At 41.4% G+C, this 18,493-nt stretch overlaps 1 protein-coding gene across 11 annotated transcripts in view; it reads right to left on the bottom strand.

The window, feature by feature from the left end:
- Positions 1-18,493, bottom strand: part of KIT (KIT proto-oncogene, receptor tyrosine kinase) — a 118,870-nt gene that overhangs the window by 75,034 nt on the left and 25,343 nt on the right. For 7 of the 11 annotated variants that reach the window (XM_070261640.1, XM_070261641.1, XM_070261639.1 and 4 more), the window contains 3 exon segments: positions 7,918-8,187; positions 5,051-5,332; positions 3,818-3,954 (listed from right to left, as the gene is read on the bottom strand). In XM_070261640.1, coding sequence (XP_070117741.1) covers positions 3,818-3,954; positions 5,051-5,332; positions 7,918-8,187 — 689 coding nt within the window. 11 annotated transcript variants of the gene reach the window in all.

Below are 18,493 nucleotides of genomic sequence, written 5' to 3' on the forward strand. Positions count from 1 at the left end.
TTACAATGGGAAAAAACAAAACAAAACTGAAAAAAGAAAGTAAACAGGAGCTGACATGGACACAGAATGAGATCAAGGGTGATTTGTTGGCCAGGCTATGGTGAACCTACTGACATTAGACCATTCTGACAGCATTATAAATCAGAACTGTCCTCGGGAAAGCAACTTGGCGGTATGTTCATATACCTGATCAACTCCAGCAAATTTAACTCAAGGAACTTAACTCAGTAAAACACAAAAGCTCCTGCCCATGTATGGAGATTCCTCAAAAAATTAAGAATAGAACTATCATATGATCCAGCTATTCCACATCTGGGTATTTATCCAAAGAACACAAAAATACTAACGCTAAAAGATATTTGCACCCCTATGTTCATTACAGCATTATTCACAATAGCCAAGACTTAGAAACAACCTAAGTGCCCATCAATGGATGAATGGATAAAGATGTGGTGGACGTAAACAATGGGAATACTATTCAGCCATAAAAAAGATAAAATCTTGCTATTTGCAACAACATGGATGGACTCTCAAGGTTTTATGCTAAGCGAAATAAGCCAGACAGAGAAAGTCAAATACCATATGATTTCACTCATATATGGAAGACAAACAGCAACAAACACATAGATACAGAGATTGGATTGGTGGTTACCAGAGAGGAAGGGGGAAGGGAGGAGGGCAAAAGGAGTAATAAGGCACAGGTGTACAGTGATGGATGATAACTAGACTTAGTCTTTGGATGGTGAACATGTAGTCTATACAGAAACTGAAATATAATGATGTACCCCTGAAATTTATATAATGTTACAAACGCATGTTACCTCAATAAAAAAAAAAAATGCGCAAGAGAAAAAAAACCTCCAAGTTATTTACTGCAGTGAAACCTCAGAGATCACCTAAATGTGCACTAGGTATCAAAATTATGAGTATGAGAAAATAAGAAAAATGTTTATATTAATTAAAAAGCATTAATTGAGGGTACCTTAAAACTGCAACAATGTGATAATACATGCGCAGAGAGAGAATATGAAAAAAAGATGCAGGCAATATAGCACTTATAAAGACTAACCACATGTGACTATTGAGCACTTGAAACGTGGTAGTCCAAACTGAACTGTGAATATAAAATATGTCCCAGATTTTGAAGTCTTAATATAAAAAAAATTATGTAAAATATCCCATTAATAATTATGTTAATTATGACAAAATAATATCTTTATATACTGCATTAAAAATATTAAAATCAATTTCACCTTTTTTACTCTGTCACGTGCCAGTAGAACATTTTAAATTACATAGGAGGCTCACATTGTATTTCTATTGCACAGCACTGCTATATACAATGGTGGGATTCTATCTTTTTTTCTCATGTGATTATATTTTTGGAATTTTTTTACTTTAAAATCAGCACACATAAAAGCCAATGCCAAAGTTGAATGTTTTGAAATAAAAAGAAGAGAAACCTGCTTTGTTAACTAAGTGTGAGACCTTGGGCAAGTCGAGGATACCACTAGTCTCAGCTTTTGTTTCTAAAAGGGGACAAGAACACAATGGCCTTTAAAGGCCCTTCTAGTCTGGAGCACTATATGGATTTGAAGATACTCCTTCCTAAGAGAGTCTTCTAGCAATTGGCAGAAATCTGTCATTTCACTGCATAAGATCAATGGTTAAGAAGATGTAATAACAAGTTGAAGTGACATTTTCCCTGGCCTCTCCCAGTCCATCATGTCACAGGCTTCCCCTCTACAAAGGTAGAATGACAATGGACAGTTAATATACCATATTCTAGAATCACAGTATCTTCTTTCTAGTTCTTGCAAGAGCCTAGGAGTCTACAATAGGGAGCTACACAGAAACAATGAACATGCCAGTGCTGGAAGGAAGAGCTTGGTCATAAAAGTGACGCAATATTGACACCCAAACTTGAAGATCATAATTTAGGATACTGTCAAAGATCATAATTAAAAGTGAGTAAAAGTACAAGGGTTTAGAAGCATTCAAAAGGTAACCAAGACTCAAAAGTGTTGAATAAACGCCAAGACTCACGTTTTAAAATAAACAATTGCAAAAAATGCTAAAACAGTCATTTTACCCAAAACTTCATTGTGAGTTAAACTTATTCCTAAATGGTCAAAATCACATACTATGGATTTTTAAAATAATTTGACAGTGCTAACAGTGCTAAATATTCCAAATTAAGCCAAAAGATACCAATAAAAGATTCATGGATGAACCTTGGCATAGAGCCATGAGCCCCATCTGCAAGTCACACATTGCATATTGTTTGCACGTGATTTGGTTTTCCTTAACCCTTGGAGGTGCACACTGGGATTTCCCCAAAGAGCTCCCAACACTGAAAGCTTATCTACCAGCGCCAGTGGATTAATTGGGAATGGCATGCAGGGCTCCTGGGAAAAACGGTTCAGAACAAAACTGCCTGGGGCAATTTAATTTCTCGTCTCAAAAAGGCTAATTTCCAAGTTATACAGAGGCTCAGATACACACACAGTCTAAATTGTTCTCTCATCTGAAATCAAGGATACAGAAAGCCAATTAATATGGGATTGTGTTCTGTAAGATTAGTCAAAAATCCATACATAAGCTATTATTTTTATTAAATTATATGTTATGAACACTCAAACTTGTTTCTCTGAGTCACTGGTTTGAAAGAACAAATCTTACGATACAATCCATTCTTCTAGTCAATGGGAGACTTTCTTTAGCAAGCTACCATCCATCACAGGTCTACAGGAGGACTATCATGCTTTGCATTATGCTAATCACTATGGTTACTTGTTTAGCAAAAAATTCTTTAAACAGGCATGAAATTGCCAATGTTGAATATAGAGCATGAGGAGGAAGAAGAGGAAGTGGAGGGGAAGAAAATAGCACGCTTTGTTTTTCCAGTGTATGCACTGAAAAAAACCACCATGAGAGCTAATTACCTAGATGACCAAGATTATTCAAACAAAAATTATTGAAAATTCAGTCAATGGGAATTTTAAAGCAAAATATTAGGCATTTTAAAGACTTTGCTATTAATATGACTATGCAGAGAGAGAGAAAAAAACAACCTTCAAATATAACTGGCTAAAGTTTAATTTTAAGATACACCTCAACATGGTCTCTGACATAGCAGACATTCAACGTGCGTTTGTTAAACAAATGAGAACCTAAACATGTCTAAATGTTTCGGACTAAAGACAACCATTTTATTAATAGGGACTAAAACAAATAGAAAACCATTAGCAACTTGATCTCAGGTAACCAGCCTCAAAGGAGGAAATTAGACCCAGACAAAAAGAAATCTGTCTCTCAAATGGATAGGCCACTTCGTGGGAGAGGAAAGAGCTTCCAGGTAAATCTCTGAGACCCATTTATCCTTTTTAAACATGGAAGGAAAAAAACTGGCAACTCTTCCCCATGTTTTAAGTAATCTGGCCTGAATAGTTTCGATAAGAAGTTTTAAAATCAACGTATTTATGCAGTTAACCATTAATTTTTTTAAAAATTTCCCTACTAAAGTCATTCAAAGAAACAGCATGAAGTAATAAGTCTGAAGTTCTCTTTGATTTTCTCACAATAAATTTACAAAATGACACTTATTTGTTACTAATAGCGAATGTACACAACTACATATGGCGTCATGAAAGTGGAAAATACACATCTCAACACATTCCCAGCCAGTTCCACCTCACAGACACACCAGCTGAGCCATCCCCGAGATAATTAATAGACTCTTTTAAAGAAAAACCTTAAAATCTCCCACATAAAGAGAGTGATATATTGAGAAAAATGAAGGAAACTATTCACTCACCCGGCTGTTTTCCCTTATCCACATTGAGTCCACGGAACTAGACACATCTTTTATCAAGCACGTCACTGAAAATTCTTCCCCCTCCCTAAGAAGATAGCTTGCTTTGGAGACAGACACAACTGGCACAGCTCTGATGGCTAGAAAAGAAAAGAAATGTGGCCCTCAAAGAATTTATTCTATTATAGCATGACATTTTAACTTATGATTTTTCCTCAAATGTGCACAGCTTACTTTGCCGCCTTTTAAATAAAACATAAAGTATGGTACTAACTGATCTCTATTATGTGCATATCTGAAGATATCAGCAATTAAATCACGCATCCTTCATGGAAATTCATTAACATTGAGTGAAAAAGATCAGATTGTCTATTGTGAGGTTCTAATGCTCCTGGACAATGCTTTTTCAGTACAGGGAGAAGCCCTGGCGTACGGAAACCGATTTAATCTTTGCCTCGCATAACCTTCATCGTTTCACGAGGATGTGACCTAAAACTAATTCTATTCTTTTAATCAAATAAGCATCTTTCCCACGTATTGTAAAAATAGTATCTTGCTTGTTTCTGAAAATCCCAGGTTTTAAATAAACTTTCCTTAATCCCAACGAGCATTCTTTTTCAAATGCCTTAATAAAAACTACTCAATAGCTGCATGCCAACTGGTGTTGAATTAGATGATCTCTGAGATACAAATCTGGATATCATCTAGCTACCGAAATATTCTACATAATGCCACCATAACAACAAGGTCCATAGTCAGTTGGTGCTTTCCTCCTCAGATTGTGAACAGTTTTGAGAATGCATTAAAATTAAACAGCTGAGGAGAAAGTCAATTCATATTTCAACAGTAAATCAAGGAAAGAATGATCTGTACGCTAGTCTTTTCAAACAGTGTAACTAAAGCTGCCCAGAAAGCTTCTCTTGCAAGGAACACTTAGTGCAATTATGAAACCTGGGGTGACCTGAAGTCAGGAGGTTAACGACTGTCCCCAGTACGGTCTAAATGCCAATCTGTGGTAGACACACCTAGCTGGAGGCAGTCACGGAATGGCCATGTGGGGCTGGGACTGTGAAATAAAGAATTCACATGCAGCTGACATTATTGTGACGCTGGGGGAATTGATGAACAGCCAGCTGCCTGATTGACTATACTTAGATGGACCAATGGGAAGAGAGAAGTCTTCTTTAGATCAACAGATGCTCCCACTCCCAGAATCAAGGAGGAACGGGCTCATACCTGCCCTCACTTTCAGGGTGAACTTATTCGACAGCACTGACTTGCCATCCTTGTCTGCAGAGCAGCGCAAGCACAGTCGATGATACTCGCGCTTCACGTTTCTGATCGTGATGCCGGCCTTGGGATCAGCGACGAACGTCAAGTCCTTGGGAAGAGATTTCCCCTCGCACGCCATGAGGGAGTAATTGGTCACCTCTGGGTCTGTCAGAGGACAGCGGACCAGCGTATCACTGCCTTCTTTCCCATACAAGGAAGGATCAAAGAGGAAAAGCTTTGCAGGATCTATCAAAAATCAGCAGTTTGAATGGTTGATCACAGGCACTGAAAACATTTTTAAAAGATCTAAAATGTTGCCTTTCGTAACAACAAGCCCTAGTGACTCAAATGGCTGCTGACTCTTTTCTTTGCAAGCAAAAGTAGAAATTACCCAAATAACACTAACGAGTAAGAGTTAACATTAAACTTTTTCCATGCACTCAGCTTGGACCATTACACACTTTATCTATCTCATTTAATCCTTAACACACCTGTATGTGATGGACACTATCATTATACCCATTTTATAGATGAAGAAACTGAAGTCTTAAAAAAGTGACTCTCCTGAAGTGCCATGGCCCAGATATGGCTGGGCAGAACTCTAACCCCCAGGTCTGACTGATATCACAATGCGAGCTCTTAAAACTCTGAGAATATCTTATTACCACCATTACTCTCTTCTACAACAGGGAATACCTCAAGGAGCATGGGCCAGAAGCAGCCAGTCTAAGATACCTAGCAGAGTCAAGAAATCCTCTAACCCCTCTGTGTGGGTCCTTTTCCCGAGCTCCCAGTCTCCAGGATCTTTAAGCTTCTGAATCGAATCTAGAAAACTATCAGCAGGCCACCCAGTACAAATAACACGTGGGCCTCACTCTATTCATATTGCTTGAAAGCTATGTATAAATGTAGCTTCTGGAAATCAGATAAATTCATATGCACAAGGGGAGCTTATGGATCTCAGAAATGCCGTAGCAAATACTTTATTGCCCAAACCAGGACACTTGTGAGTGAGACGGAGTACTATTAATAATTATGCAGGATACCAGGTGTGGAGTCTCAGGCAGACGGAGGCCTCATATAAGCCAAGACAAACCCCATTCCGTATAGTCAATGTGCTGCCATCTCTACTGTGTAAAGATAACACAGGTACACGATTGGGCCAACAGATTACATTTAAATGTTTTCTAATTGTCCTTTCCAACCGGAAATCAGGTGTTCCACAAAAATCAATTTGACATAATTGAAATACACTTATCATTTAATTTTGCCCAATTTTGAAAAAGAGCTTCCCAAAAGGAATTATGTACCTCCCAGCCTCACTAATTTATTCTGTGAATAAATCACCTCACGCTGGCTGAACTATGGTCTGAGGCCATAGTGGGTTATTTTTCCATCTACTCGTTCTCAGTTGCTCGAGTCTAGCTCCTACAACAATACCGCATTTCCCTTCATTGCTGTAACACAGATTACATAAGTACCCAAACATCTTAAATCAGTAATAATTAAGTATAGCTCTAAGTTACTGAGGATGACGTCCCCTATAAAGAAAATTCGTGAGCTCTGTGAGACTGATTTGGCTAACTCAGCGTTCCCCATTGATTCAGTTGTCCACCCATCCTATTAATAAGCAGAATGATACTTCATTACCAAGTGGAACTTACTGAGTACATTCTTGAATGTCACAGAACAGCACACAGGGTGGCTCAACAATTATAGAACCATATCCAGAGGCTAAGCTGGGGCTTATCTATGTATATTTATTTTCAGCTACCCACCAAGGAAAGGACACCAGATAAGCTAAGGAGAGGCAGAATCAACTTCATGGCAACCTTCTTCATAGTGAACACGTGAGTCAACTTTATTAACCCTTGAATTATTCTCCTCCTAGAATTTGGAGAATTCTGTCTCCCTAACAATAATTAGGTAAGGAAGACAGAGTTGGTAATCTTATCCAAATGTCACAGTTGCTCAGAGCTACAATTTGGGATAAATGTATTCATTATTCTTCCACAGTACCATGGATGAGGCCTCCTCCTCAGGCCCACCTATTTCAGTGACAGCTCCAGTCCAGGCACAAACTGAGGAGTAGAAGTGGGCCTCTATTTCTCCTCCTATAACCTGGGTATGTCTCTGAAGCTTTAAGTACTTCAGTTTTTACATCAACAAAAAGATACTACCCCCCACCCAACTTCCCAGCAAACCTCCTCTTGACAAGGATATTAAAAGCCCAAATGCAGATGAATCACTGAATTCATCATAGGAAATGAAGTCTAGAAACACAACTGTCATATTTTCCCTTTGTTTCTAAGAGGTCACAATTTTTTAAATGAATCCACTGACGTCTATTAAGAACCCAGGAAGGAAAGGCAGTGCTTAGCTGACTGCGTTATTTTTCTGGAATTTACTCCCTAAAAGTGGGTCAGTTCTTTTGAAGTGTTGGTCTGTTTAGGCCTTTAGAGGCCTTTAGTTCCCTGAAGTGTTTTTACTAAGTGGGAGTATCTGGGATCTCAAGGCATTAAAATGCAGCTTTCCCAAAGGGCCTAATTTATTCTCAGGGTTTACTCAGAGCACCGGGACAAAGGGGCTCGCCGTATTGTAATCTCATTAAAGAAGAGTATCAGAGCCTTGCAGACCTGCAGCTGGAGTGGCACCCAAAGCCCCTGTGCAGCAAAAGATGGGGGAAACTAGCAAAGAAAAACTTGTTTTAGGCTTTCTAGACCCAGCCAGTGATATTTTATCTATAGGTCAGCCCTCTACATATCATCCATGATTAAGAACAGGATATTAAGTTCTCTAAAGCATAACATCAAAGAAAGCCGAACATTTACCTCTAACAAACACATAAATGGAACTGCTTAGGCCGCCTTCATTGGTGCATGTGTAACTGCCCGTGTTTGTGGCCTCTGCTTTCTCCGTGACCCATTCTTTGTGTGTGTTCTCACTCAACTGACCCCAGGTCTCAAAAGTCCATTTGACAAAGCCTGGATCAGCGCATAACAGCCTAATCTCGTCGCCAACACTGACGATTAACTCTGATTTTGCTGGATGGATGGATGGTGGAGACAGTTCCCCTGGACTCACAGATGGTTGAGAAGAGCCTGCCAAGAAAAATGAGAATCGTGTTGAGTATGATCTTTTTCCTTGGCGAAATAAAACATTTCTTCCAATATTGATTTCCATCTTCTGTGTACTCTACAATAAAAATAGGACAAAGCTGCCCTATTTATGGTTAGAAAGAGCTCTGTTTACAGTTTCTTAAGTTCATCCAGAAAATTATTTTCTGCAACCCTCCATTAATCCTGAGGGTCACACTTGGTATGCAAGCAAAGACTTGCCGGATGCCATGGCCTTCTCTGGGTTAAACATACAGTTGGGTCAACCTTCCATTCTGAACATGGGCCATTGCAGTGATACTGACATGCTGACACCCAGCTTAGAAAAAACAAAAACAAAATCTCACACTACAAAAAAAATTATTGGCCTGTCCCTCTTTTGGCAAAATGTACATGACCATGACATAGCTTGGCTTTTCTTAAAGCTTTGTGAATTCAGTTATTTCTAGGCAATTCTCCTTATATGGTGACGTCCATCCAAAGGAGAACTATTTATGAGTTTCAAACAATAAGGCAGAAAATTAAAAGCCAACTTTTAATGATCAGACCCTGAAATCTTTCATGGTATATGTTGGGCTGCAGTCTGACCAACCTAAAGCCTACATAGGCTTCCTGGAAAAGAAACTAGTTTAAAGATGCAAACTTTAGACTCTGAATATCAAGCTTGAACCTTAGAAAATTCACAACAGCCCATTCATTGATACATGCATCTATTGCCATATATGCAAACATCTGTTCATTAATTATGATCTGCAAAAGCATTGTGCTAGGTTCTGGGGAAAAGTCCATGCAAATGTGACATGTGGTCCTTACACACACTCCAGAGTTAGAGAACACACTGCTCAAGTATCAGAATATGGGAAACACAGCTACAAGATTTAGTATTTTAAACTGAAGAAAAAGTAAGAGGTGGGCTGCACCTTCACAATATCAGAAGAGGCAAAAGAGAAGACAGACATGTACCATAGATATATAGCATGTAGACCATGTAGAGACACCATAGGCTTGTCAGGAGCAAAAAGACAAACACAGTGAGATACCAGAGGCCAACTAGATTCAAGGAGATCAGTGAAAAACTCTGGTCCTTGGGCAGGTAGAAGCGATAAAAACCTATAGTAAAGATTTGATACTAAAGAGGAAGATCTGTATACTGTCAGAGGAAGAACACATTAATGGTTATAGGTTAGTACAATGAAAAAAACAGAAGGTTGACTCATGGATGACCCGGGTGAGGGAGGTGGGCTGGAGCGACAGGATAACAGATCTCCCTGGGGGGCTTTCAATCACTAGTGCAAGACCGCGGGGAAAATGGCTCATGTGCATCATCAGATCTGTGCCCTCTCCACACACATACAAGGTTGGAGAGAAGAACAGACCTGAGTTCTGAAAGAAGAGTGAAAGCCATCTAAGCCAGATGGGAGGCAAAGGCAGCAAGAACAAGCCATACTAAGAAACTCTCCATAAGTTCAGGATGGCTGGGGTGCGGAGATGGAGACATGGTCAGAAAGGGGCCGGGACAGGAGAAGCAAGAGACCTGTTCCCAGATGCTCTCTGGGTGGTAGACGGACTTCTCACTGATGCCCTGAAATTTAGATGGCAGAGGCAGAGTGATAATGGGTGAAGTTAAAAGATGGGTTCAGATAATCAAGGGAAAGCGCTTGTGGAAAAAAGGAGGAACACACTGAGGACCAATCTTGAAGGGCTCTTCCGGCCAAGAGGGTGTAGGAAAGAGTCAAGGGAGATTTTAAAAACAAAAACACCAGAAAGAAAGGGGAGAAGCCTAAGAGGGAAGGAAGGCAACACATTTGAAGGTTTCAAAAGAAGGTGGGTAGGTCTTAGGGCAGAGACTGAGCAAGCTCTAAGGGAATGAGCAAAAGTCCCCAAATTTGGTTAGACAGAGACCACAGGAAATCCAAGAGTACAATTTCAGTTGAGTGGAAATTTCTGTTTGTTCCAAGGTTAAAGGATGCCCGTGTAGACCTCTCGTTGGAGAGCTATGGCAGGAGAAGGCAGAAAAACAGATCTGTAGTCAAACAAGGTGAAAGTTAAAGAAAAGAGGAGACCTGTTGACATTTGAAGACAGAAGGAAGAGAGTCTGTGGAGAGGGACAGATCAAAGGTGCTCTAAAGAAGAGTTGAAATAGTCCCCTGCAAGTATGTAATGATGACCCATCGCAATCTGCAGCTTGTTATTCCAGACAAATATTTCACGCGGGCGCCTTTCAACCACGGCATCGATCATAGCTCCACGATGTCACGCAAAGTACACCCTCAGATCAGAAGACACCCGGCAGCCTTGATTGGCAGAAGATGACGACAAGGTCAATTATAATCATCAAATGTTATCAAGCAGCAACAACACGAGAGGTGCTCTTGAGCAGCATTATCTGTGGCCACTAGGCTCAGCACCTAAATGGAGCAGAAAGGGTATGGAAACGAAGGGGCTGGGATTATTTTCAAAGCCATAGAGCATTAAATAATGAATATGGGCACCGCAATAAATGGAGGCACTATTACTTCAATCATTTATCCCTTTTAAAAACAGTAGTTCCAAGTGACTATGAGTGACATTGATAGTAAATTCAATCCAAAAATGCTTAAAGAATTTATATTGCAATATATTTCAATCAATTCAGTTTTCTCATGAGTGGATCTTAAAGGCATATGTAGATACTACAATCCAGCTGAATAAATATTGCTGACTTCCAGAGACCTACCATGCCAGTGTAGGCAAGGCCTAGCTGTGTGACCTAAGGCAAGTCATTCAACTTCTCTGTGTCCAAGTTTCCACATGTGGGAAATGATGATAAAAATGCCCTCATCTCATAGAGTTCTTATGGGATTCAAATGTGGTCAATACATGCAAGGAAATTAACACAGAACTGGGCAGTTTTTAATAAAAGCTAGCTCTTACTGTAAAGGAGGAAAGCATCCTGGGTAAGAGCTTGGCTCTTGTGTTAAGCCTGCCTAGATTTGCATCCAGGTTCTGCCACTCACTGAGCATGTAATCCTTAGACAAGTTACTAATCAACTCTGCCTCAGTTTCGTCATCTGTAAAGTAGGGACAGTAACAGCACCAATTTCAAAGGCTGTTATGTAAAAGCATTCAGAATTGTGCGTGAGGGACCGGCCCGGTGGCTCAGTGGTGAAGTGCAAACGTTCTGCTTCAGCGGCCTGGGGTTCGCTGGTTCAGATCCCGGGTGCGGCCATGGCACCACTTGGCAACCCATGCTGTGACAGGCATCCCACATAGAAAGTAGAGGAAGATGGGCACGGATGTTAGCTAAGGGCCAGTCTTCCTCAGCAAAAAGAGAAGGATTGGCAGCAGTTACCTCAGGGCTAATCTTCCTCAAAAAGAAGAGAGAATTGTTCTTGGGCACACAGAAAACACAAAATAAATATTAGACACAGTTATTCTAAAAACAGAACCTCTTATCACCCCTCTAATCAGTCCCGACTTACTCACTTCCTATGGATGGGAATGGTTCCATCATTTCCCAAACGGGTTCCTGCCTGACTTCTCCCTCACTGGCAGCACATCCCAGCAATCTTTCCTTCAGAGCCTCTGCCGCACATCCTTGTGTGCCTTTCCACTCCTGCTGCCCCACCTCTCACAGAGTGACAACATCCTCTCCTAAAACATACCCACACCTCCAGCCTCCACTCACTCACCCCACCCACCACTCAGCACACCTCACAACTTGGTTCCATCAGCCTAGAACACCACCTTTTCAACAACTCCACTCCCAGCTTCAAAAACCCCGACAGAGGCAGCAGCAGCAAACGCTGACATCATGTACAGCTTACAAAGCTCTTTCATGAGATTAATTTCTAGCTGTTTCCTCTGGACCCAGCCTGCCTCTCTAATAAGACAGACCCTTAGGCTGGCTGGCTAAGGATCCTGCAAACATTCTTCATTCCTCGCTATGCCTATCTTTCTGCCTGTGTCCCCAGGACACACCAACTCCACCCATTCACCTCCTTGTCATGTGAAAAGCCTCGCCCTCAAGGATGCTGTTCCCTAACTGATCACCTGCCCTGACTAAATCCTCCCAACATGTCCAGTGCCATCTCCCCTTTGGCCTGGACTGATGCTCACTAGTGATCTCCGTCTAGATCTTCCCTCCTCTGCCAACTCCAAGGTCTCCAAGCCCTCGAAGTAAGGGTCACACATGTACTTTTTCCCTTAGCATAGTCATAAAACACACCCTTGAACCCCTGAACGTATAAAAGATGAAAGGAAAAACCGGCTGCTAAACACCCAGCCCCTGTAACAGTCCACTCACCTATCCCCAAAAGACAAGACAACTCTGCAGCTCCACTAAGAAAAAGGAGTGGCCTAATTCATCCATTAAAACTATTACGGATACCTCCAAAAATGGGCCCTCCAAATTTGAGATCATTAGTTTACGCTTTACTCCTAGAGTTTTAAAATATAAATTTAAAAAAAAATAATTACCACGAGAAGCATTGAGGGTTTTACTTTCAAAATAAATTATTTATAGGTTCAACCCTCAAATTTACACTATAAAATGAAAATAGAGCTTATATTAGAGTGGGACTGTATTATTTATTCTCTTTTTTTTTCAAACTATTTTGAACGTTGTTATAATATTTTCACAATAAAAAAGACTAGAGATTCATGCTAAAATATATAGACACACATACCTTTATTATATTTAAAATTCAATACCAATAAGGTATTCCAGCTTTGAAATTAGACATTTTGAAATGTGTCTGGTACACAGCAAATTCTCAACAAATGTTCACTGAATTGGGTTTTATCTATATCAGGACTGTTTGCATTAGAAAATGTACTTCCCTAATCATTTTTGGCTAAGGCTAATACTAAGAGTTGTTTTCTGTTCCCTGAACACATGTTAATTAATGAGCCAAAAAAAAACAAAACATGATAGTTGGCAAAACTCACCGTTCTGGGGACCAACTACTATAGAGATAATGGCTCTGGGCTAGGAACTCCAGGAACTATTCAGCAAATATTTATCCCAGGTGTCTTGCTAAGTGCTGAAACTCGAAGACAGTCCTTGCTCTCCGATAGCATAAATAAGGGAGGAAAGGGGCACTTATGAACAGTTAACAATGCAAGATTCTAACAATAGATCAAGATAAATGCCAACATACCCTCTCTATAACCTTTCAATAGTATAAAATTCAACCATACCCAGAAGAATTGAAAGCAGGAACGCAAACAGATACTTGTATTTCCATGTTCATAGCAGCATTATTCACAATAGCCAACAGGTGGAAACAACTCAAGTGCCCATTGAAAGAGGAACGGATTAACAAAACATGGTATATACACACAACAGAATATTATTCAGCCATAAAAAGGAATGAAATTCTGACACATGCTACAACATGAGTGAACTTTGAAAATATTATGTTAAGTGAAATGAGCCAAACACAAAAGGACAAATATTCTATGATTCCACTCATATGAGGTACCTACAACAGGCAACTTCACAGAGACAGAACATAGAATAGATATTACCAAAGGCTAGGGGGAGGGCAGTAAGGAGAGTTACTGTTTAATGGGTACAGAGTTTCTGTTTGGGATGATTTTTAGAAGTTCTGGAAGTTGATAGTGGTGTTAGTTGCAAAACATTGTGAATATACCTAACAGCACTGAATTGGATACTTAAAATGATATATTTCATATTACATATATTTTACCACAACAAAAAACATTCTTCAAGGCCCAGGTGAAGCTTCAAACTTTCTCAGCTACTTTGGCTCTTGCTTATCTGACCCCTTTGACCTCCAGTCTTAGCCTCTGTGAGCCCCTTATCTTTGTTTTAAATCACATAATTTAAAAAAATTAATCGTTGTCATTATTTTTATTTGTTCCCCACAGTTGTACTTGAGGACGTGAACGGCATCTTCGTTCCCATCTCTCTACTACCTTACACAAAGTAGGCATTCCTAGGAGAAGCTCTTTCAACCCGTCAGGCTGAATAACCTCAAAGTTTTAAACCACACTGCGCCCAGAGACTTTGAACACCAAGGCTATTAGGTCCTTCTCTCGTCCATCTTTGCTTTTCTACTCACACCATCTGAGTCATTTGGTTTTATTCTCAAACCTGTTTATGGAAAATTGGACTTGATACTGTATTACATATTAGTGAAGTACACGTTATGAAAATTGATGAGATGAGCCTGTGTGTGTTGGGGGAGAAGTGTTGATTCTCTGATAATGAAGAAACACTTCATAAGGGTGGCTCCCCTAAAAAAAGACTACTGCTGCATGAATGCGGGTGAAACATCAGAAGATGAGGGGAGGGCCCCCAATTCACAATCACGGGGGGATTCTGCATTCCGACTGTTTCCCAACCACTACATTTACGGAAACTGAAATTAGAAATGGCAGACCTTGCACTTCGGGTGTGGTGCATGGTGAGGACGGCAGCTCAGAACTCCCCTGAGAACTCCCATCAGTCAACCCAAACTCCAATCAACCAAAACTCAAAGAAAAGGTTTTGCTCCTACATCAAAAAGAGCTCAGCTGTCCATCTTTCTTTTCTTAAGTGAAAATAAAATATTAAAGGTATACTTGTATTTTTTGTGATCAATGAAAAGAGCAATTAAAGAGTCCAGACTGGGCTTCTCCTGTAGAAGGTTCTCAATGACCTGTGTAACTGCTCCCCAATCACCTTCACTAGCGGTTGGACCATGTCAATGGTTACTGCAGTCTAGGGTCTCCACGATCCTCCTAAGCTTTACACCCTTCACACATGTCTATAGCTGCAAAGACTGGATTTATAGCTGGGGTTAAAAAGTAAGGAAGTCACTTCAAAACGTCTTCTCCTTTTGGACACCAATATAAGGAACCAAGCAAAATAATGGCAAGGAAGAAAACCCACGTAGAGAGGCCTTTTCTAGTTTTGGGGAAATAGAGCAGGAAGCGCCACGACGAAGGCAAAGTTCCACTGTAGTTCAACTACTCATTCGTTCACGTACTGTTTAACCACAACTCGTAATACAAAAGCTAATGCTTTGTACATCCTACTCTTTCTGACATACTTTTATATTCCCATAGGAATAAACTGGATAAAAACCAAGATGGAAGGATCCTAGTAATTGCCCACAACACCCAGGAGGCTTTAAAAACAAGTAGATGATACTGGAAATAGCATAAAGCCGGGGGGAGGGGGAAGATGAGCTCAGTGAAAACCACACAAATCCTAAAAAATGCTCTTGCCCAGTGGCAGGAAGGCTGTAAATCCACTCTGGATCACCCACCCAAAATGAAGGAAGCCATGCCATGGAGGATCCCAGAACAGCCCGCATTAAGCTGTGATGCAGCCACACCACCATAATCATTGAAAAGTCTTTTGTTTCAACACACATCTATAGCATAATTATTCCTCTGGTTGTGAACTAGATGCTGACGGGGCGCTCAGCCTTGTGTAGGAGACAAATCCAATACAAATGAAATAACAACACTGAAAGGTGACGAACACATCCCAGGACTCAAAGGGAGATCGTCGGGGACATCATCCTTACAAAACAGTCCTTCTCTGATCTAGGGTGTTTGTTAACAAGTCTTCTTGAAGGTCGATTTCGCTCAGTGACAAATAATTTTAAACATCCTTTTATATTATATTACATATGGTAAAACAGGAAGTAAAATCAAATGCATTTTTCAAGGGAAAAAGCATGAGCTTTCAAAGAAACTGAACTACCTTACAACTACATCCTCCCATACACGCCACCCAATCCCTCCAACCTTTAAAAGCACCTCCATAGACAATTTTAAGAACAGTCCTAAATGGATCACATGAACTCAGATTCACAATTCTACTATTTCCAAAGGATTTTCTGGGTAAGAGAAAGTTCAGATATATCTTTAACCTTGTAATATAGAGATTAAAATACCACTCTGGATAGAACTCATTGTTAAAACCTACTCAGGTTTAGACATGAGGTAAATAACAAGTAATTGACAACATCTCCCATCTTTTTTAAGTCTTTCACTGCAATACGCCTATGTCCAGGGCCTGAAAAAAGAACTCCTTGGTATCATGCAAATTTATATTTAGCTTTTAAAAAATGAAAGAAATTTTCCATCTGTATGCCAGGTCTTGGTACTACATTTGGTACAGGATACTTAGAGAGCAAATATCACAGAACTAGCAGGGCGCATGTGTAGGAGTCACAATATCATTCAGAATCACTGCAGCATTGAGGCGAGGCCAGAGGGACTGAGGACAGGACGACCGTAGGGTCTCCTTTGTCATAGTAAGGGGGTAAGCCTGCCCTGATGGGGAGCTATTCATGTGTGTTTTGGGGGGATGCCTCTGGGAGCAGCGAATGTTAGTACAGACAGATTAAGACTAGAGACAAGGACAGCTGCGAGACAGCTAGATCCAGACAATGGCTAATGAGAGCATAAGCCAGAGGTGGTGGGGCCAGAGAGGATAGACGGGTGTTTACTCGGTGAGTAAGAGGCCTTGGGATGGGCAGTGAGGAAGCGAGAGGAAGGAGAGAAGATATCTCTGTTTTTGGCTTAGGTCATGTGGAGATGGGGTGTCAAGAGATTGGAAGAGGAAAAACAGATTTATAGGCATCTGGACTAGCAGGTGGCAGCTGGAAGGTCCTGGATATTGGCAAGGGTGGGGAAGGTCAGGCCCACAGACATACTTACCAGAACACAGAGGGTGGTTAGCGGACGGTAACTAGGGGTATCCATGAAATCATCCAGGGAGGGAGTGGAGAGTACAAAGAAAAGAAGGCAGAGAAGGAAATGACAAGACCCAAGGTGGCTCCAGTAGGGTAGAGATGGCAATGACTCGATTGGTAAAGGAGAGCCAGGAAATTCCAGGCTAGATGGTGCAGAGGGCCTTCTAGTTGGATGTCAGGATCTCTGAGAACATGGCAGCAGGTGGGGGAGCAGAAATTGACAACTGACCAAGAACCAGTCCCAAAGTCTTCAGTATACAGGAGTGGTCACTGACAGCAGTGAGGAGGGACAGTCACGTAACTAACATCACTCATTCCTAACCCTGGCTGCACACTAGAATCACCAACATCTCAGCCCCATCCCATGCCAGTCACACCAGAATCTCCAACAGTGTTGCAGTCATGGATATGGGAGAAGAGCCTTGAGTGCACGTTCTGTTGGGGGACAGCAATCTCAGGACAGCTTGGGGAGAGGAGAGATGAAAGAGGACGAGGGAGGACTCAGAGTCAGTGAACACAGGACACAGTGGCTAATGATGGAATGGAAGACGTGGGTGCTCCCAGAGGGCTCAAAGGAAGAGTTGGATGGATGCGCATCCACAGAGGCAGGGAGCCAGGGAGAACAACGAAGAGGGAAGGAATGGGAGGCAGGAACACAGAGGAGTGACTAGCAGAGAAGGCTGCTAAGCAGACCTGCCAGAGGCTCATGGGCTGCTGCTGCCTGACCTCAGGGGCTGATGAACATGGCCAGAAAGTACACAAGCCCATTTGGGGTTCGAAGGTACTAAAGGCAGGGGAAAAACACCTTATTTAAGACCCTCTTTCTTTACACCTACGCTTTTCAGGAAAATACATGAGACACAAAGCAGCCAGTGGTACCTCATGTGGGTCCCACATTCCCATGGACATCCTGAGGAAGAGTGTCTAGCCAGGCTCCCTGGTGCTAGAAAGGGATGTCCCAGCACAAACCGGGGTGGTGCCCTTCTCAGGCCATGCCATCTTCTACCCGCCCACCTTCCTGTGGGCCTTCAGCCTGGGTGGATTCACCTGCAGTTGAGGCCCTTCCTGCCTCTGCTACTGAGAGTGGTTTCCTCCTGGGGGCCAAGTCAACCCCCCTTATCTTCTGCCTTAACCACATGGACAAACCCAGCGCTAATAAATCTCCTGTGTTGATGACACCTTTCCTGTAGCATTTGCATTTTCTGCTTTTCTGCTGTTATTGTGATCCCTGGGCAAATCACACAGACCTTGTTCTCTACTATAAAGCATTTCCCCACTCAAATCCCTCCACTGTGCCCAACTGGGAGCCTCACTGTAGTTGAACCCTCCACACTCCTTCCTTCCATCAGTTCCCAATTCACAAGCATGCCATCTGGTGGCAAGAGAAGATGCCCTCGGGCTGCTTTGGCTTTTAGGAAAGCACACCCAAGATCAAGGAGATGTGAAATGTTCTGCATGCGTCTAAGGAAACTTACTAAGAGGCCCAGCAGCAATGAGTCAAGCTTCCAATAAATGCCATTTAAAGATATGACATCTGTCAAAGCTTTTCTCAGGTTGGAGGAGATGAGCAAAACTAGAGCTTGGTGTCTGCT

The sequence above is a fragment of the Equus caballus genome, chromosome 3, assembly GCF_041296265.1.
Source record: "Equus caballus isolate H_3958 breed thoroughbred chromosome 3, TB-T2T, whole genome shotgun sequence".
Lineage (NCBI taxonomy): Eukaryota > Metazoa > Chordata > Mammalia > Perissodactyla > Equidae > Equus > Equus caballus.